General features: G+C 46.5%; 1 protein-coding gene across 5 annotated transcripts in view; it reads right to left on the minus strand.

Moving 5' to 3' along the window:
- The window catches only part of SEPTIN6 (septin 6), a 78,003-nt gene that overhangs the window by 27,509 nt on the left and 29,615 nt on the right, over window positions 1-20,879 (minus strand). For all 5 annotated transcript variants that reach the window (XM_008965068.5, XM_034950563.3, XM_008965067.7 and 2 more), the window contains exons 3-5: window positions 20,371-20,566; window positions 9,722-9,908; window positions 6,759-6,920 (exon numbers count right to left, since the gene is read on the minus strand). In XM_008965068.5, the coding sequence (XP_008963316.2) occupies window positions 6,759-6,920; window positions 9,722-9,908; window positions 20,371-20,566 (545 nt within the window). The remainder of the gene's footprint in view (window positions 1-6,758; window positions 6,921-9,721; window positions 9,909-20,370; window positions 20,567-20,879) is intronic.

The raw sequence follows: 20,879 nt of genomic DNA on the forward strand, positions 1-20,879 counted from the left end.
GGGAGAACATTTCCCCTGGAGAGACCCCACAGCTTCAGCCACATGACACAGAAGAGCCAAGGGGTGGCGAATGCAGAGAGCTAGACTGAGGGAGGAGGTGATAAAGAAAAACCACGTTGTAGCACTCCCTCCTCCTGGGCTCTCAGCTGTAAGTGATGGAGGAGGAAGGCATGTGAATTGGGAGGTGCTTCTCTGAGCTCGAGAAAAAAAAAAACCAAGAAGAAAACAAAGGCATACAAAAATGTCAGTATTCCCTCGGGCCTGTTGCATTTTTACCATCAAGAGACACCGTCAGAATGATAGGGTGACTTGCTTCCCCCTCTTTCTCAAACTGCTGTCATTTTATTCTTCTAGCTCAAAAACATAGCCCCAGCCCTCCCACAGCACGCTCCTTTGCAGCTGGCCTCAGTCTGCTTTGATAAGTATATGCAAGGTAGGCATTTCCCAGCGCTCTCCTTTGGTTTGATTTTCACAACATCCTTCTATGGCAATGATTAAAAGATCCATTCGTGAGCTGAGGGAACTGGGATACAGGGAGGTTAAACGAGTTGCCTAGGTCCCTAACCCCCATGCCCAGATCCTCTGAAGCAGCAGCGAGGCCACCGAGCTTTGGCTGCCAACCTCTCCCAGCCACCTAGGGTGGTCCGCACTCTGCCTCCTGGCTACATGGCATCTGCTAGAAGGAAGCAAACCATGACAAGCAGGAAATCATGGGGACCAGGCTCTGGCCCTCTGTTCCACTGCTTTTGAGAGACAGATGGCTTTGACAACCAGAATGGAGTCGAGCAGAGCAGAGAGCAGATACCCACCCTCCCCCCGCACCACCACAGACCATACTTCTAGGTCCTACCAATGGGATCCAAATCTGAGGCCAGGCTTTCTGCTATTTTTCCCAGGTCTCTGCAGGAAACTGACAGACAGTGGTGACATTTTCTATGTGTGGACCCAGGGAAGAGACTCTGATAGATGCAGGGCAGTGTTGCTGCTGAAACACAAACAGGCCTCTCAGGAGAGTCTGTGTGACTCTCTCACTCAGACTTCCAACGAGGCGCCCTCGGATATCAGATTTCCCAGTGTCAGAAAACTCCAACAAGAGATAATCTCAAGCCTTCCTTGGGAGTCCATTCCTAGATTCACCATCTGTCTTAGTGCATTTTGTCTTGCTACAGTAAACTACCTGAGACTGAGTAATTTATCAACAATAGAAATTTATTCAAAAAAAAAAAAAAAAGAAATTTATTCCTCATAGTTCTGGAGGCTGGGAGGTCCAAGATCAAGGCACCAGCATTCTGGTCTGGTGAGGACCTTCTTGCCGCATCCTCACACAGCAGAAGGACAAGCTGGCCCAACACTGCATGATGTCTCTTTAAAAAGGGTCTTCGGCCAGGTGTGGTGGCTCACGCCTGTAATCCCAGCACTTTGGGAGGCCAAGGCAGGTGGATCACGAGGTCAGGAGTTCAAGACCAGCCTGGCCAAGATGGTGAAACCTCATCTCTACTAAAAATACAAAAATTAGCCGGGCGTGGTGGCGGGCGCCTGTAATCCCAGCTACTCGGGAGGCTGAGGCAGAGAATTGCTTGAACCGGGGAGGCGGAGGTCGTGGTTAGCCGAGCCAAGATCGCGCCACTGCACTGCAGCCTGGCCGACAGAGTGAGACTCCATCTCAAAAAAAAAGGGCCTTCATCCCATTAACAAGGGAGAAGCCCTCATGGCCTAATCACATTTTTTTTTTTTTTTTAAGATGGAGTTTCGCTCTTGTTGCCCAGGCTGGAGTGCAATGGCACAATCTCGGCTCACTGCAACCTTTGCCTCCCGGGTTCAAGCGATTATCTTGCCTCAGCCTCCTGAGTAGCTGGGATTACAGGCATGCGCCACCATGCCTGGCTAATTTTGTCTTTTTACTAGAGACGGGGTTTCTCCATGTTGGTCAGGCTGGTCTCGAACTCTTGATCTGAGGTGATCCACCCGCCTTGGTCTCTCAAAGTGCTGGGATTACAGGTGTGAGCCACCGCGCCTGGCCAGGCCCAATCAATTCCTAAAGGCCCTACCTTTTTTTTTTTTTTTTGAGACGGAGTCTCACTCTGTCGCCAGGCTGGAGTGCAGTGACGTGATCTCAGCTCACTGCAACCTCCGCGTCCCGGGTTCAAGTGATCCTCCTGCCTCAGCCTCCCGAGTAGCTGAGACTACAGGTGTGTGGCACCATGCCCAGCTCTTTTTTTTTTTTTGAGATGGAGTTTTGCTCTTGGTGCCCAGGCTGGAGTGCAATGGCGTGATCTCAGCTCACCACAACCTCCGTCTCCTGGGTTCAAGCGATCCTCCTGCCTCAGCCTCCTGAGTAGCTGGGATTATAGGCATGTGCCACCATGCCCGGCTAATTTTGCATTTTTAGTAGAGACGGGGTTTCTCCATGTTGGTTAGGCTGGTCCCGAACTCCCGACCTCAGGTGATCCACCCGCCTCGGCCTCCCAAGTAGCTGGGATTACAGGTATGAGCCACTGCGCCTGGTAATTTTTTGTATTTTTAGTAGAGACGGGGTTTCACCATGTTGGCCAGGATGGTCTCGATCTCTTGACCTTGTGATTCGCCCACCTTGGCCTCCCAAAGTGCTGGGATTACACGTGTGAGCCACTGCGGCCAGCCCCGACCTCTTAATACTATCATACTGGCCACACCTGAATTTTGGAGGGGACACAATCAAACCATAGCACCACCTTTACTGACTTGTGTCTAACTTAAATTCTTCTTGTACATTGTAAAGTACTTAATAATCCAATTGGCGTGAGTTACTTTATTCTTATTTCACCGCATCCATTATACTTGGGAGGCTAGGTGACTACTTAGCCCAGTGAAATACACACTGTCAGAACTCTTTATTCCTCATCTAATGATAATATTCTGATTGGGCTTGGTTTCCTCCCAGGGTGGACAGTGTTTCCCAGTTATGTTAGTCCCCATTTCAGGCCCCTGCTGGTGACTGAACAAGACCATTGGCTGATTTGCTCTCAAGTCAACCACTGGTGATTCCTGTAAAAGTACATGGCAACAATGGAAATACCATTGCTGTCTCAGAGGAAGGGATGGACTTGTGCCTGTGGGTCTTCCTATGACCCTACTGTTCAGCCATGTGTTCTCACTGGGCCCAAATGTCAATTGCCTTTGTGGGAACCAAACCCCAGACTTCACAAATGGACAACTAATGGAGCTTAGTCAATTAAGTAACTGGGCCTTTTTGCTGGTCCTGGCCATGCTTTCAGCCATTCAAAGAACATCATTAAATTTAAAATAACATAGCAATTCTTAGTATTAAAGTCTACAACCTTGAGAGATATCAGAGCATGGGTTGAAAATAGCATGCAACAAGACCTCGCTCTCCCTTCTCTTCCCCCTCAATCTAAAATAAGGTTTTCTGGAGCCACTCATAATTCAAGGTGGTGGCAGGGACCTCATTACTCTCATTTCCTGCCACAAAAATCCCCCATGGTGAGAGACAGGACATTGTACAGTCTTCTCCACTCAGGCAACAGATTTCTTCCGCTTCTTCCAATCCAGCTCCTATGACAATTGGCTGGGGTGGCTGAGGCTGTGGGGCTGGAGTCAAATCCAAAATGAAAGACCAGCACCAATTCCTCCTACCACCCAAGCCCAGGTCCTGAGGATGCAGCTTCATACACCACGGCTTGTGTGAAGACTCTGGGGACTTTTGACATAGTTGTTCGGTGGCAGGCAGGCTAAGCAATCCTCTGTGTATATTTGATAGCACCCTCTTTCCCATCACAGCGCATGTAACACAAAACACTCACATGCAAGCTCCTCTCACAGGCATGCCAATTCAGGCACACTAGCTGTGAGGCCACTCCTCTCTTTCCCACTCAAAAAAAAACCCATAGTGGATTAGCCGGGCATGGTGGTGCATGCCTGTGGTCCCAGCTACTCGGGAGGCTGAGGCAGGAGGATTAGTTGAACCCAGGAAGTGGAGGCTACAGTGAGCTGAAATTGATTGCATCACTGTACTCCAGCCTGGGCGACAGAGTGAGAGCCTGTCTCAAAAAAAAAAAAAAAAAAAAAAAAAACAAAGCACAGTAGGATGCAAGGGAGTAAGTGGTGAGTGATTTATGATAGGGATAATCCTGAATCCACTGGAATTCCCTGCTCCTCTCCTCTCCTCCCCTCCCCTCCCTTCCTCCATTCCTTCCTTCCACTGGAATTCCCTCCCTCCCTCCTCCCTTCCTTCCTTCCTTTTTATTTCTTTCTCTCTTTCTCTCTCTTTATTTACTTTCTTTTTCTTTCCTTTCCTTTCTCTCTCTCTCTTTTTTTTTTTTTTTGTGAGACAGGGTGTTGCTCTGTCACCCAGCCTGCAGTAGTGCAGTGGCTCGATCAGGGTTCACCTCAGCCTCAACTTCCCAGGCTCAAGTAATCCTCCCACTTTAGGCCACCCACCGACCAAGTAGCTGAGACTACAGGTGTGCGCCACAGCACCAGTTAATTTTTTCTTTTTTGAGATGGAGTTTTGCTCTGGTTGCCCAGGCTGGAGTGCAAAGGCGCGATCTCAGCTCACTGCAACCTCCGCCTCCTGGGTTCAAGCGATTCTCCTGCCTCAGCCTCCTGAGTAGCTGGGATTACAGGCATGCGCCACCATGCCTGGCTAATTTTGTCTTTTTACTAGAGACGGGGTTTCTCCATGTTGGTCAGGCTGGTCTCGAACTCTTGATCTGAGGTGATCCACCCGCCTCGGCCCCCGAAAGTGCTGGAATTACAGGCGTTAGCCACCGCGCCCGGCCACTAGTTAATTTTTTTTTAATTTCAGTAGAGATGAGGTCTCGCTATGTTGTTCAGCCTCGAATTTTGTTTCTCAAAGTGAAACACAATTATGAGTAATAAAGGACCCAGAATCCCTTCACAGCCATAACAGCATGCTTGACAACTGCTGCTGCCTAGCTTGGGGGTTTCCAGCCTTGAGGTTGAGCCTACCCTAGGCTTAGCAGGAGGCCAGAGCTGAGCTGAGAACAGAGCCCAGGATGATTATCACTCCTAATCCATGAGGTACCAAGATGTGGTTCTGTGTGACACCTTGAAATGGCTGAGTACTCTCAGTCCCTATTTATTCTTAGCAAAGCAAACCACAAGCCTGCAAGCTGCTTGATGACTTAGGGCATCAGTGTTCAGAAGGTCTCTATGGGGACTGATGTCCTGAGGTGACTAGACGCTTCCAGACATCAGTGCCCGTGGCACCCAGACGACACTTCTCGCGAGGCTCCCGTTTTTCTGCAGACTAGGCTGTCTCTTCATAACAGAGCCTAGTTTCCATCAAAATGCCCTGACTTCTCGAGAGGACAAGTGCTAATCTTTTTTATTTTTTCCATGCCCACGGCCGGTCAGAGAAGACCTATCTCTACCTACCATGCTCCAGATAGCCTTACCCTTGAGCCAGATTTGTCTAAGATGGTGATGGTGATAACAAACACATCTCGGGTGTACTGATGGACAGGAAGTCAGGCGAGACAATGACTTGCTGCCCTGCTATGCTAATTTGTTGGCCCATTCATAGGAGGTGGCAGCTGAAGTTGTAATGATAACTTAGAGGGCAGTGGCAGCAGGAAAGTTTTCTAAAAATGGCTTTTATTACAAGGCTTTCCTGAGTTTGGCTATACCCAGGCATTATGTCATTAGGAAAAACTGATGACACTCAATAGAGAAAAAGAAATCTGTTCCTAAAGCGGAGGCTTTCTGAAAGCTATTAGCTGTCTCCTTGAAATCACAACATTGAAGATTTCACAGCAACAGCAACACATTGTAAGGAAGCATTAGGAGATGTTTGCCTCTCTGCCTTCTTTATTACTCATTTCTCTAGTGGGAGAAAGTGGGGGAGGAGAGGAAAGATGGCAAGGTTTTTTATTATTATTATTCATTCACACTTAATAAAGCAAAGCATAACGCTGATTTTTTTTTTTTTTTTTTTTTTTTTGAGATGGAGTCTCACTCTGTCGCCCAGGCTGGAGTGCAATGGCGTAATCTTGGCTCACTGCAACCTCTGCCTTAGCCTCCAGAGTAGCTGGGATTATAGGCGCACACCACCACGCCTGGCTAATTTTTGTATTTTTTAGTAGAGACGGGGTTTTGCCATGTTGGCCAGGTTGGTCTCAAACTCCCGACCTCAGGTGATCTACCCGCCTCGGCCTCCAAAAGTGCTAGGATTACAGGCGTGAGACACCATGCCCAGCCAACCCTGATATTTAAAAATAACATATCTCGGTTGCAGTGAGCCGAGATTGTGCCACTGTACTCTAGCCTGGGCAATGGAATGAGATCCTGTCTTAAAAAAAAAAAAAAAAGTAAAAGAAAAAAAGAGTTGACTACACTAAGATGGATGGTGAAGATGTTTTGCTGCTATTTGGTAAAATAATAATAATAAAGGGGTCAGCGTGGTGGCTCACACTTGTAATCCCAGTACTTTGGGAGGCTGAGGCAGGAGGATCGCTTGAGCCCAGGGGTTCAAGACCAGCCTGAGCAACATAGCAAGACCCCGTCTCTACAAAACATTAAAACATTAGCCAGGTGTGGTGAGTGCACCTGTAATCCCAGCTACTTGGGAGGCTAAGGCGGGAGGATCCCTTGAGCCCAGGAGTTCAAGGCTGCAGTGAGTTGTGATCACACCACTGCACTCCAGCCTGGGCAACAGAGCAAGACCCTGTCTCTAAAGCACATTAAAATAATGATAATCATCATAAAAAGCAAATGGTCAGGAAATTGCTCCCACTCACGTTCATGGTTCCATTGATCTCTGCCACCGACTCATCATCTGTAGGAAACTGATAGATCTGGACTCCGTTGCTGACAAGCTCGCTGGTGATTTTGATTTTGAACTTTGTTAGCTCACTCTTCGAAATGGCATCTGCTTTGGCAATGATGGGGATGATGTTCACCTAGGGAGAGGAGGGGCAAAGTGGGGTCATTGTTGGTAACCTGCAACTGATAGCAGCATGACCTAGGACTTCCACCAGCTGCCAGAGGGAGCCGCTCAGCCCAGTGGTCAAAGACTGGCCACTTCTGTAGCCAAATGACAATATAATAAACGACAAGTACTAACTATGTGCTGGGCACTGAACTAAGTGCTTTACATGAATTAGCACAATTAATCCTGACAATAACCCTTCCAGGAGGTATTATTACTACTATTTTGCCAATGAGAAATTAAGGCATAGGGAGGTTAAGTAACTTGTCCAAGGCCATGGAGCAGGTAAGTAGGAGAACTGGGATTCAAATCCAAACTCAGCCTTATTCCTAAGTCCATAGTCTTAAGCATGAGCTGTCTACCAGTTCAGATCCAAGTTGATGAGCTGTATGTTATCTTGGTATCAAGGTTACTGCTTGGGAGATTTGAAGCAGAAAGGTGATAGCTGGGAATCTGTGGCTGACAGGGGAGAGGTGGCCTCTTCTTGCTAAGAGTAAATTGTTCCAACCCATCGGGTCCAGTCTAGCCCAAGCCGGGTGTGATATGGACCCACATGAGAGATGGCAGGGAAAGGAGGCAGGGACAGTGCTCAGTGAGGATGCACACCTGGCTCTCTTTCTGGCAGGAGACACTGAATAATCAACTCAGTTAGGTGAGGAAGAACCTATAGTTACAATTTGATCTGAGACTTATGCAAAAAGAATTATACTGCCTGAGTCTCATGATTAATTTCTGAGTAAGAAAAGCAAGTATAAATGCCCAATTTCAGGCATCAGGAGAAAGAACTAATCCCAACCAAAAGTTCAATCCACCTGAACCCTAATTCTTGAAATTCCTCCAAGAAGGGACAAGGCTTTTACTGTCAGAAGGTAAAGAAACTTGAAATGCACATGTGTTTGTGAGACAGAGCACACTAAGTTCAGGTTGACATGGAGAGCATAATCATTCCTGCCAGTAGACTCCAGCGGGGGGTGGGGGAGGGGCATAGGTGGCACTCAGGCCCCGGACTCTAAAAGGGGAGTCTGGGAGCTCCAGACGTGGAAGAAAAATCCTGCTTCCTCTGCGCTTTGGCTTAGGAGTGCCTCTGAAGGCTGATATCACACAGCTGCTGGGTCAAGGAAAGACTGAACCGTGGAGGCATCTCCCTTGAAGTCTTTCAGGGGCAGAAGGGTCAAAGCCCTTGCCAAGATGAAACAGCAGGCAGAGCCTATTCTCCTTGGCACTTTCGCCAAGTCCCCATTGACACACTATAAACATATATCAGGCCAGGGGCAGTGGCTCATGCTGCTAATCCAAGCACTTTGGGAGGCCAAGGTGGGCAGATCACCTGAGGTTGCGAGTTCGAGACCAGCTTGGCCAACATGGTGAAACCCCGTCTCTACTAAAAATAAAAAGTATCCAGGCATGGTAGCGCATGCCTATAATCCCAGCTACTCGGGAGGCTGAGGCAGGAGAATTGCTTGAACCCAGGAGGCGGAGGTTGCGGTGAGCCAAGATCGTGCCATTGCACTCCAGTCTGGGCAACAAGAGCGAAAGTCCGTCTCAAAAAAAAAAAAAAAAAAAAAAAAAAAAAAAAATATATATATATATATATATATATATATATATATATATATATATATATATATCTCAAAGGCTTAACTCAGCCCATCCACCAGGCCTGCAGCCATGTGGCTCACCAATGCCCCTATACAGGACATGCAGGGCATGGCCACGTTTCAAGAGCAGCCTTTTATTCATGGGCCATGAGCCCATTGCTGCAAAAAATGAAAAACTGCTCCTATTCTGATGAGAGCTGAAATTCAGTCTTAGAGTGGATGTGCTACTAAATGGCTGCATGTGAATTCGATTATTTTTTTGATACGGAGTCTGGCTGTGTCGCCCAGGCTGGAGTGCAGTGGCATGATTCCAGCTCACTGCAACCTCCGCTTCCAGGTTCAAGCGATTCTCCTGCTTGAGCATCCCCAATAGCTGGGATTATAAGTGCGCACCACCATGCCCAGTTAATTTTTGTATTTTTAGTAGAGACGGGATTTCGCCATGTTGGCCAGGCTGGTCTCGAACTCCTGACCTCAGATGACCCGCCTATCTTGGCCTCCCAAAGTGCTGGGATTACAGGTGTGAGCCACCGCACCCAGCCAAGTTTTTCTTAAAGGAAGACAATGCCTGATTCCCACAGCCATCTTTCTCGGGCATGGAAGCATTATAACATGGGGTCACAGATCTGAGTGTCACAGAATCTGCACTCTACCAGTAGCTAGCAATATGACAATGAGCAAGTCACTTAACCTCTCAGAGCCTCAGTTTTCTCTTCTGTAAAATGAAGATAACAATAATGTGTACTTCACGGGGCTGGCATATAATGAGGGTTTTAATGTTAACTGCAATCATAAAAGTAATTATTGATAGCAAGAATAACTTTCAAAGTCAAGTTTGCATGTTTGATTCTAGCCAGTTAACATTCGGACAAAGAAAAAAACAGCTTTCCATTGCCAAAGCCTTTGCCCCTAGACCCAGGGAGCCATCTTGCTAGTCCCCAAGAGGGATCAGGGCAGAAAGACAGCTCAGGGCAAGCCCATCCCTAGTGCTGGGAAAACAGATCACAAAGCTTACGATGCTGGTGCTGGATCCGTAACACCATCTTTATGGAGGGACAGGGAATGAGGGAGAGGATGAGGATGCCACAAATCTCTCCCGGAATCCCACAGCTACTTTGCACAAGAGATCAGTAAGAGTGAGCCCCCAGCGCCCCCGCCCCTGCCTCCTATATACCTTACTGTCCAGCTTCTTCATAGTCACTAGGTCCAGAGACTTCAGGGAATGACCCGTGGGGGCAATGAAATACAAGCAGACATGGATTCGGGAGTCATGGTAGGTGTGTAGCACTCTTCGGATCTTTAGCTCTTCCTGCAGGTAGGCCTCGAATTGTGCATCGATGAATTCCACGATGGGCTTGTAGCTAAAAGGGAGAGCAGGGACAGAGGCGGATCCCGTCAAAAACTTGGATTTTGACACCGTCCTTTTTGGAAGTTTCAGATGCCCTCTGTAATCTTGACTCTCTCCCATCCAACTGCATTTCTCCATCTCCCTTCAGTGGGCCTCCGATCTTGTCAGCCTGGCCACCTTCTTGGTCCCTACATGAGCCAAACTTATGCCCATCTGTGCACCTTCACTAGAATGCCCCTTTCTCTCTCCTCATCCCAATTCTGCCCTCCCAGACTTCAGGGCTCAGCTTAATGTCCTCCTCCTTCCTACGGCCTTCCCCACTTATGCCAGAAATCCCTTCTGCGAGTCAGGGGCATAACAAGAAATGGCATTCAATTACTTATTGTTGCTTCACAAGGATTCTCTCAAATAGATTGTGTCTTCCTAAAGAGCAGGGCCTGTGAAGGGCACTTGTCTGTCCCTCGGGGGGCCCCAACACAGCATGGAGCCCACTGGCTATATCTGTAGAGGGACTGATTTTCCTCCAAGCTGGGCTCATGTCTTTGCTCCCTTTATCTCGCCCTACAGTGCCTAGATGAGAGCTGGGTACACAGTGGGTAACAAGACCTCTCTTTGGCCCACTGCTGGGCAATCTTGTGAGAACATTCAGGGCTTTTGCTCATTCTCGCTAGGTTTAGCGGACCTCCACACTTGGCTCCCCCAAGGTCAAGATATTTTTCTGATTCTCATTTCTGCCAAGGTGGTGACTTTAAGTATTCAGGCCAGGCACAGTGGATCATGGCTCGTAATCCCAGCACTTTGGGAGGCTGAGACGGGCGGATCTTCTGAGCTCAGGATTCGAGCAGCCTGGGCAACACGGCAAAACTTCGTCTCTACTAAAAATACAAAAATTAGCCAGCTGTGGTAGCTCATGCCTGTAATCCCAGCTACTCAGGAGGCTGAGGCAGGAGAATCGCTTGAACCCGGAAGGCAGGGGTTGCAGTGAGTGGAGATCATGCCACTGCACTCCAGCCTGGGCAACAGAGTGAGACCCCATCTCCAAAAACAAACAAACAAACAAACTAAGTATTCAGGCAAAATCTGGTAAAGCTACTCCCCTCCGCACACCCTGCACACATGGACACAGGCCCGCCAGCTCACTGAGTCTCCACACGCGGCTCCTCTAGGTGGCCCCCAAGTCTTGCCAAGGCTTCTTAAACAACAGTCAGCCCTCTATGTCTCTCTTTCCTGGGCCTCCCTGGGAAACTTCCCTCTCCCTCTGTCCCAGTCCCCTCCCACGTCATCCCCGTCACCCCTACAGCCTCTTTCTGCTCTAACTAGGTCAGCTTAGCTCAGCTCTGCCTCTTGTTCTCATCTCCCCTGTCTGTCTGCTGCCTCTCTGGCTGAGGGGGTGCCTCCCTTCAGGCTAGAAGAGGCTTGTCATGTGGGCCCAGGGCAGGGAGTTTTCAGATACCGCTGCCAGAAGGGAACATGATGATCAAAGGAGGAGCTGAGCCCAGCCAATGCCTCCCACCTGCAGCAGCTCCCAGGCTGAGCCTTTCTGAAAGATCCCCCTAGTAGAGAAGGGGAAAATAGCCTTTTAAGAAAGAATCACAGGATCCTAGATTCTGAGAGCTGCAGCCAGAGCTGAGATCCAGGTGCAGGCTATCTCTGGAGCCCCAGAGAAAAATCTTTTTTTTTTTAAGATGGAGTTTCGCTCTGTTGCCCGGGCAGGAGTGCAGTGGTGCGATCTCCACTCACTGCAACCTCTGCCTCCCAAGCCCCAGAGAAAACTCTAAAAACATAGTCCTTTCTTTATTCCTTTGATCCCTCCGAGCCACTGTTCCGAAGGGTAATCGCATCAAAGAATCTCTTGGTTGCAAAGATCCTTAGAAGGTTCCTGACGAATTTGGAGTGAGGGTGGGGAATGTATCCCCTAGGCTTATTTAATTAATTTTTGGATGTTTTGCTGATTTGAAATAGTTGATGATGGCACTGCTTCATTTTTTTCTCAATTACATAATTTTTTTTTTACTTCATTTTTTGCTTTGCAGAAGGAATCAAAGGAGGAAAGAAAATAAAGCTAAAAAGTACATTTTTTAGCTCCCCCACACACCCCGAAATCTGTAGTGATACCCTGTGCCTATCTTACTGCAATTGCCTCTGGCTCTCGGAAGCTCTCAAGACGTACATGGATCAGACCAGCCAAACCAGCCAATCAGCCACCAGGATTTGGTGTAGACGAATCCTAAATGGGTGGCTTATCTTCGTCTTATTCATCTCTGTATCCTCCACGTCTAGCCTGCTGTCTGGAACATAGTAAAGTTTCCGCTACTGCTCTGCATTCCCTCCACCCCCGGGCCCCAGTGACTCATCTTCCCACGGTGGCCACCTCTCTCCCACACTCTGTTGTGCTGCTCACTGGACTCCAGTGGGTGGTAAACAAAATCCTTTACTCTTATAGGCTACCTCCTCCCAAACTGCTTCCTTCCTCTAAGTGACACCTGACTATCCTTCAGAGATGCTGCTTTTCTCATATCCTTCTCGACTGGAAATTTCTTCATCTCCACACCCAAGTCCCATGGAAGGGCAGAGAGGGCAGCTTTCTTCTAGCTCTTGATTCCCTCGCTCACTGTGATCTCCTCATCTCCTCCATTTTCGACCAAAACCAGCTCCAACAGACTCCATCCCTCCCCATCACTACTGATAATCTTTGACATTTCAAGACAGCCGTTCTTAACACAGGGTTCATGGACCTCCTAGGTTCTGTGAATAGAATTCAGAGGATCTGTGAACTTAGATAGGAAAAAAAAATACATCTTTTTCACTAATCTCTAACTGAAGTTTAGCAGTTTCTTCAGCTGCAGACATAGGTAACAATCTATAGTAATGTTAGCAGTACCTGTGATTTCATAACCAATAGAAATCACTGATATCATCATTTCCCATTCCAGTTGTTGTAAATAGCTCAAAATAGCATTTATACTCATTACAACATTCAAATTCTGGTAATTATTAAGCCTGCATATAGATATTATTACTTCTGGAATTGATAGAGAAGCACATGGATTGCTAAGTCACAATTTTTAAATATTTTAGTAACTGTATTTTTAGTATACTTGGTATATTTTAGGTATTTAAAAACATTATTTTGAGAATGAGCCCATAGGCCTCACTAGATTGCTAACGGGGCCAATGGCACAAAATAACCCCTGGTCTAGACAATAATACTTATTCATTTCGGATAATGATATGTACTATGAAGATACTCCAATAGGATAATGGGATATACATGTGATTGAGGGTTCAACTACTTTAAATACAGTGATCAGGGAAGGCTTCTCTAAGGGTGTGACATTTGAGCCGCAAGGATGAGGATGACAGAGCCATGGAGAGATCTGGGTGAAGAGCATTCCAGGCAGTGGGAATAATAAATGTGAGGATGGTCCTGAGGCAGAAACCAGTCTGACAGGTTTGAGCAATGGGAAGACGGCCAGGGAGGTGGGACTTGGTGAACCCAGCTTGAGTAAATTATTCACAGTAGCCCAAAGGTGGAAACAACCCAAATGTCCATCAACTGATGACCGGATAAAGAAAATGTGGAGGCCAGACGCAGTGGCTCACGCCTGTAATCCCAGCACTTTGGGAGACCAAGGTGGGCGGATCACGAGGTCAGGAGTTCGAGACCAGCCTGATCAACAGGGTGAAACCCCGTCTCTACTAAAAATATAATAATTAGCTGGGCATGGTGGCGTGCGCCTGTAATCCCAGCTACTCAGAAGGCTGAGGCAGGAGAATTGCTTGAACCGAGGAGGCGGAGGTTGCGGTGAGCCAAGATTGAGGCACTGCACTCCAGCCTGGGCGACAGAGTGAGACTCTGTCTCAAAAAATAATTAAATAAATAAAATAAAATAAAGAAAATGTGAAAATGTGGAGGCCGGGTGCGGTGGCTCACATCCATAATCTCAGCACTTTGGGAGGCCGAGGCAGGCGGATTACCTGAGGTCAGGAGTTCGAGACCAGCCCTGCCAACACAGTGAAACCCCGTCTCTACTAAAAATACAAAAATTAGCCAGGCATGGTGGTAGGCACCTGTAGTCCCAGCTACTCGGGAGGCTGAGGCAGGAGAATTGCTTGAACCTGGGAGGCAGAGGTTGCAGTGAGCCGAGATCGCACCACTGCACTCCAGCCTGGGCAACGGAGTGAGATTCCGTCTCAAACAAAAAAAAAAAAAAAAAAAGACTGTGCCTTATTTCTTAGTATCTCTGACACTTCACACTGTACTTGTCACATAGTAGACATTTAAGTTTATAAAGTGGGCTAGGTTTCCACGGCAACTTGGTTCTCAGTCTTGTCAATTCTCTCAAATCTGCCCCTCCTCTCTATCCTCAAAGCTTCTCTTCCTGTTCAAGCCCTCATCATCTCTCCCATCCTCAAGAGTTGCCCCTGACCTCCTTGTCCCCCTCTAGACATGGCCTTGTGTATTTCTCCCAGCTCAGACAAGCTTTCTTTTTTATCTATTTTTTAGAGACGAGGCCTCGCTCTATTGCCCATGCTGGAGAACAATGGCATGATCATAGCTCACTGTGACCTCGAACTCATGAGCTCAAGCGATTCTCCTGCCTCAGCCTTCTGAGTATCTGGGACTACAGGCACACACCACCACACCTGGCTAATTTTTTATTTTTGTGTAGAGACGGGGTCTCTTTATGTTATCCAAGCTGGTCCTGAACTTTTGGGCTCAAGTGATCCTTCTACCTTGGCCCCACAAAGTGTTGGGATTAGAGGTAAGAGCCACCGCGCTTAACCTAAATTTATTTATGCAAGAACACCTATTCTCGACCGGGTGCGGTGGCTCACGCCTGTAATCCCAGCACTTTGGGAGGCCGAGGCAGGCGGATCATGAGGTCAGGAGATCAAGACCATCCTGGCTAACACGGTGAAACCCCGTCTCTACTAAAAATACAAAAAAAATTAGCCGGGCGTGGTGGTGGGCGCCTGTAGTCCCAGCTACTCGGGCGGCTGAGGCAGGAGAATGGCGTGAACCCGGGAGGCGGAGCTTGCAGTAAGCCGAGATCGCGCCACTGCACTCCCGTCTGGGCAACAGTGCGAAAGTCCGTCTCAAAAAAATAAAAAAGAATACCGATTCTTCCTTCCTCACAGATAACCTCTATTTTCAGTTTGCTGATTATCTTTCCAGACCTTTTTCTATGCATCTACGCACATAAATAGAGAGAAATATTTGTGGTTTTATTGGAGGGAGGGGGGCAGATTTACACACACCGCATCGTGATCATTCTGCAACTTCTTTTTTTCACTTAACAACATATCCTGAGATCTAGCCATGTGAGTATATATCGATCTACCTCATTCTATTAAACTGCCAAACACAATTCCATGGTATGGTAATTCCACAGTTTATTTAATTGCTCTGTTGGTAGAAATTTAGACTGTTTAAATTGTTTTTCATTCAATAACCAAAGCTACAGTGAACATGCTTTCTCTATGCTTCTCAGGAGCATGTGCAACTGTTTCTCTAGGCTGTATACTTAAAGGTGGAACTGCTGGGTCATAAATTATTCACATTGAAAATTTTAATAGATACTGCCAAATTTGCCCTCCAAGAAGTCTATATCAATTTACAGTCCCATCAACGTGAATGAAATTACCTCGTGTTAGTGGATATTATACCATCTTTTTGTTTTTGCAGATCTGATGGATAAAAAAATATTTGTTTCATTTTGCATTTCTTTAATTACTGGGGAAGTTGAATGACCATCATTTCATATGTTGATTGTACATAAGTATTTCCCCTTCTGTAAATTATTTGTTTATTTCTCATTGAATTGTAGAAGCTCTTTTTCCATTTTAGAAGAATCCTTTGTCTGTTATTTAGGCTGCAAATATCTTCTCCCCATCTGTAGCTTGTTTGTACTTTTGTTTATGGTATCTTTCAATACAAAAGGGTTTTTTATTTTAGTGAATTTAAATCCATCAGTCTTTTCTTCTATGACTTTTGGATTTTGTGTCATGATTGGAAAAGCCTTCTCTACCCCCAAAGTTATAAAAATATTCTCTGATGTTTTCTCCTTATATTTTTAGAAATCTGTTTTTAGTCCAATGGGAATCTATTTTTGTGAATGGTGTTTGTGTGAGAGGGTCTCGTTTTATTTTTTTCCTAAATAGATGGCCTATTTTCCCAGCATCATCTCCTGAATAGTCCATTCTTCCCCTGCTGACTTACATATGCTAAATTTCCATATGAGCAGGAATCTGGTCTTAGACTGACTTTTCTGTTCCATTGCTCTTTTTGCTCTTCTGATGCCTTTACATCCTTACTTTCCATTCACTCAGCAATCACGGTAATCTGGCTTCCACCCACAGTTCTCCTCGAATTATTATTCTGAAATGTATTACTGACCTTCATATCACCAAACCCAAAGAATATTTTGCAGTTCTCGTCTTCCTGGATACCATGTATCATTCCTTCCCATATACTACATGATTTAGCTGTTCCTTGATTCTTCTATCAATAAAAATCATGATCATAATATCTTCAGTTTATGAGGCAGTTACTCTGTGCCAGGTGTTTAAGCATTTCATATTCCACACATGTCAAATGTGCTTCACCACAACTCTCTAAGGTAGGTAGTATTATTATTATCCATCATTATCATCCCCATTTTACAGATGAGAAAACTGAGGCATAGAAAATTTAAGTGCCTTGTTCAAGATCCCTGGGCTAAAAAGACAGCAAGATGAAATTTGAACCCAGGTCTGAGACCAAAGCCTAGGTTCCTAAGCACTCCCCTCTCCAGCCTGTCCTTCTCGGTCTCTCCCTTAAATCCCCTTTTCTCCAGCATCCTTTTTTATTTTTATTTTTTGAGATGGAGTCTCACTCTGTTGTCTAGGCTGGAGTGCCATGGCGCGATCTCAGCTCACTGCAACCGCCACCTTCCGGGTTCAAGCAATTCTTGTGCCTCAGCCTCCCGAGTAGCTGGGATTACAGGCACATACCACCATGCCCAGCTAATTTTTTGTATTTTTAGTAGAGACGGGGGTTTCACCATGTTGGCCAGGCTGGTCTTGAACTCCTGGCCTCAAGTGATCCACCCACCTTGGCCTTCCAAAGTGCTGGAATTACAGGCTTCAGCCACTGTGCCCTGCCTCCAGCATCCTTTAAATGGTAGCTTTCCGCAGTATCCGGCCTTAGTCATTCCTCTTCCTAGTTTATGCATGAGCCCTTGTAAAGCGGGATATTCTAATGCCTTGTTTCAATGATGCTTCACTGACATATCTATGCTAACATGGCCCTAACAGCATGAAGAAAACACTGCTTTTTATTACAGATCCCTGGAGCTTACTCCACCCCTGCTCCTCAGTGCAATTTCAAGGAGGCTTTTCATTTCTACTTATTTGATTTATTATAAGTATGTATCACATTTATAATCAGGAAGAAACAATAGGGATATCTTAAAACTATAACGGAAGTAGATTTGCCTCTGAGGCGCAGTATCTGTTCAGTCCTCCCAAGCCATTATTATCAAGGCATTGTCCAATGTTAGATATGTTGAATGTATGTAACTGAAAGAACTGTAAGAAATGTAATTGAAGTTTCTGAGCAATCTGCAGCTGAGATTAAGCACTCATATTGTGGCCCAAATATCCTTTCTCCAAAGTTTAATTTATTCTCAACCAAACAAGATTAGCACAATAAGCATGCCTATAAAAAGCAGAGGTGGCCAGGCACAGTGGCTCATGCCTGTAATCCCAGCAATTTAGGAAGCCAAGGCGGGGGTGGCGGGGGGGGGGGATCACTTGAGGTCAGGAGTTCGAGACCAGCCTGGTCAACATGGTGAAACCCCATCTCTACTAAAAATACAGAAAAATTAGCAGGGTGTGGTGGTGCGTGACTAATTCCACCTACTCTCGGGAGGCTGAGGCAGGAGAATCACTTGAACCCAGGAGGCGGAGGTTGTAGTGAGCTGAGATTGTGCCACTGCACTTCAGCCTGGGTGACAGTGTGACTCCATCTCAAAAAAAAAAAAAAAGCAGAGATGTCTTTTTTCTAGAATTTCAAATGCAAAACAGAACTCAGTTCCATTATTAAGAAGCTATATATATTTGGCTGGGCACGGTGGCTCACACCTGTAATCCTAGCACTTTGGGAGGTCAAGGAGGGTGGATTATGAGGTCAGGAGATTGAGACCAACATGGCTAACACAGTGAAACCCCGTCTCTACTAAAAATACAAAAAAAAAAAATTAGCTGGGTGTGGTGGCACGAGCCTGTAGTCCCAGCTACTCGGGAGGCTGAGGCAGGAGAATGGCGTGAACCCAGGAGGCGGAGCTTGCAGTGAGCTGAGATCACACCACTGCGCTCCAGCCTGGGCGACAGAGCGAGACTCCATCTCAAAAAATAAAATAAAATAAAAAGAAGCTACATATATTTATTCATTATAAGGAAGTGAGTGTGGCTGTTGTAGCTTTAAGGGGGAAATAAAAGAATTTGACATAAAGTTCACCTAAGAAGCAAGAGAATCCTGAAAGAATGAGAAGACCCTCTGCTTAAAATGATGAATGGCCCTTTCTGAAATGAGCACATGTGATAACCATGTGACTTCTGGTTAAATGCAGATGGTACCTGACCCCACCCCTCATCACGTTCCCATCTCTGAGCCTCACCTAGTCTTCACTCACACACATTCTCAACCCCCTACATCTTTCTGTTTTGTTTTGAGACAGAGTCTTGCTCTGCCGCCCAGGCTGGAGTACAGTGGCGCAATCTCAGCTCACTGCAACCCTGCCTCCCGGGTTCAAGTGATTCTCCCGCCTCAGCCACCTGACTAGCTGGAATTACAGGCACCCGCCATCACACCCGGCTAATTTTTGTATTTTTAGTAGAGACGGGGTTTCATGATGTTGGCCAGGCTGGTCTTGAACTCCTGACTTCAAGTGATCTGCCCGCCTCGGCCTCCCAAAGTGCTGGGATTACAGGCGTGAGCCACCTTGCCTGGCCCCCCAACATCTTTCCTGTCCCCCGTCCTACCTGTCAGCTTATTCCTGTTCAGTCCCTTTTCAGGATGTCTTTTCCTCCATCTATTGACTTAGCATCCTGAGGTTTTTGTCTTTAGCCCAGTGTTCTTCTTACTCTACTCTGATCCCTGGGTGATTTTACATGTGTCCATGGTTGGAACATATCACCTCTACCTTGATAACCCAATCTATTTCTAGCCTCTTCTCATCTCCAATTCTGTGTGTTCAACTGCCTACTGCTGAAGGTCATCGCGTATCTCAGTATTCCTCAGACAGATCAAACTTGACATGTCCAAAACAGAGCTGATTATTTTGAACCCTGGTTCTGTTACGGAATGCCATCACCATGTGTCCACTCTCCAAAGCTGGAAATTTAGGCCTCATTCTAGATTTTTCTTTTGCCTTCACAACCCCACACCAAGTGTCTACCAAGTCCTGTTGATATTTACCTACTCAGTATTTAGCAAATCTGTCTCCTCTTCGCTATCTCAGCACCTATTTTACCTCTTGCCTTGATAATAAATCCTTCTGTGATCTGGCACCTGCTTACCTCTTCAGCCTCATCTCCCCTTCAGCCTCATCTCCCCTTCAGCCTCATCTCCCCGTTTTTTCCCCAAGCTTACTCCAAGTGTTAGCCCAGGGGCAGAACCAGGTTTTTCCAGCCCTTAGGCTTATGCAATCTGAAAGACTCTCTGAGGAAAATAATACGACGTTGTGATTGAACATTAGTTACAGAGCTTTGGAAGGGGCCTGTGCAATCTTCATTAGCTTCACAGTGACTCTGCCTCTGTCTAGCCAAAGAGAGCAAGCTACACTTCCCTACAACATACCAGAATCCTATACATCACTTTGCCTTTATACAGGCAGTTACTTCTGCCTGAGATGCCCCTCTCTCCATTCCCTTGTCTGTCTGGCAAAACTGTTCGTCCTTCAAGAGTCAGCTCAGGAGGCACATCCTTTGTGAAGGCTTCCCTGACCTCCCTACGTGGAATTGATGGTTCTCGCCTTTGTGTTCTCATTGTAACTTGTCCTTTATCTCTTTGTACCCTGTCCTTTACAGAACATCTTATACTCTATGGAAATTATTTGCTTAAAACCGGTTTTGCCTATGAGTCCCTCAAGGGCAGAGACTAAGCCATTCCTTTTTAGATGGTCAGAGCTCGACAGTACCTGGCGCAAGGTAGGAGCTCAATAAATGTTTGCTGCATGGAATTGAGACCTGACCCATGTATACTAGAAAGACACCCTTCTTTTGGCAAAGTGAGTGGAGTGGAACAGTTGCTGTAGACAGGGACACCAGACAGGGCCTATGCTTGGGAGGTACCTGCTGCTGCCCACACCATTCTGGGAGGACAGGCTTGGGCCCGGTATCTGTGCTGTCTTCAAGATCTCTGTGGTGAGCTCCTCTCTGCGGCCCTCTACCAACTTCCCCACCCTACCCCACCCCACCGCCTTCCTTACCTGTCCTCTTTGTTGATCTGGTCCCCAAAGCCAACTGTGCTAACGATCGTGAGCTTTAGCCTCACGTTGCTCTCTTGGAGGTCATAGGTATTAGACTGGAGCTGGACACCTGGCTGTGTGTGGGTGGCTGGCTCCCCTTCGAACTTGGTGTTGAACAGGGTGTCCATGAGGGTGGACTTGCCCAAACCTGTCTCTCCTGAAAAGCAAAAGGATAAATTATGGTCTGTTCACATAGTGACTATTCAGCCCTTACACATCATGTTTCATATACACATTTGTTGACATGGGAAAATGAACATGATAAAACATAAAGCAAAAAGCAGAAGCAGATGAACTATATGATGTCAGTTAAATGAAAAAGACTGAAAGGAACTATACAGACGGATCAGTAGTAGTCATCTCAGATAGTAGAATTGAGGTAATTTTCATTTTATTCTTCCAACTTTTTTCTGTCATTTGGAAATTTTACCTTGAGTATACATTGTTTTTTTTTTTTTTGGTTTTTTTTT

This window comes from Pan paniscus, chromosome X (genome assembly GCF_029289425.2).
Source record: "Pan paniscus chromosome X, NHGRI_mPanPan1-v2.0_pri, whole genome shotgun sequence".
Taxonomy (NCBI): Eukaryota; Metazoa; Chordata; class Mammalia; order Primates; family Hominidae; genus Pan; species Pan paniscus.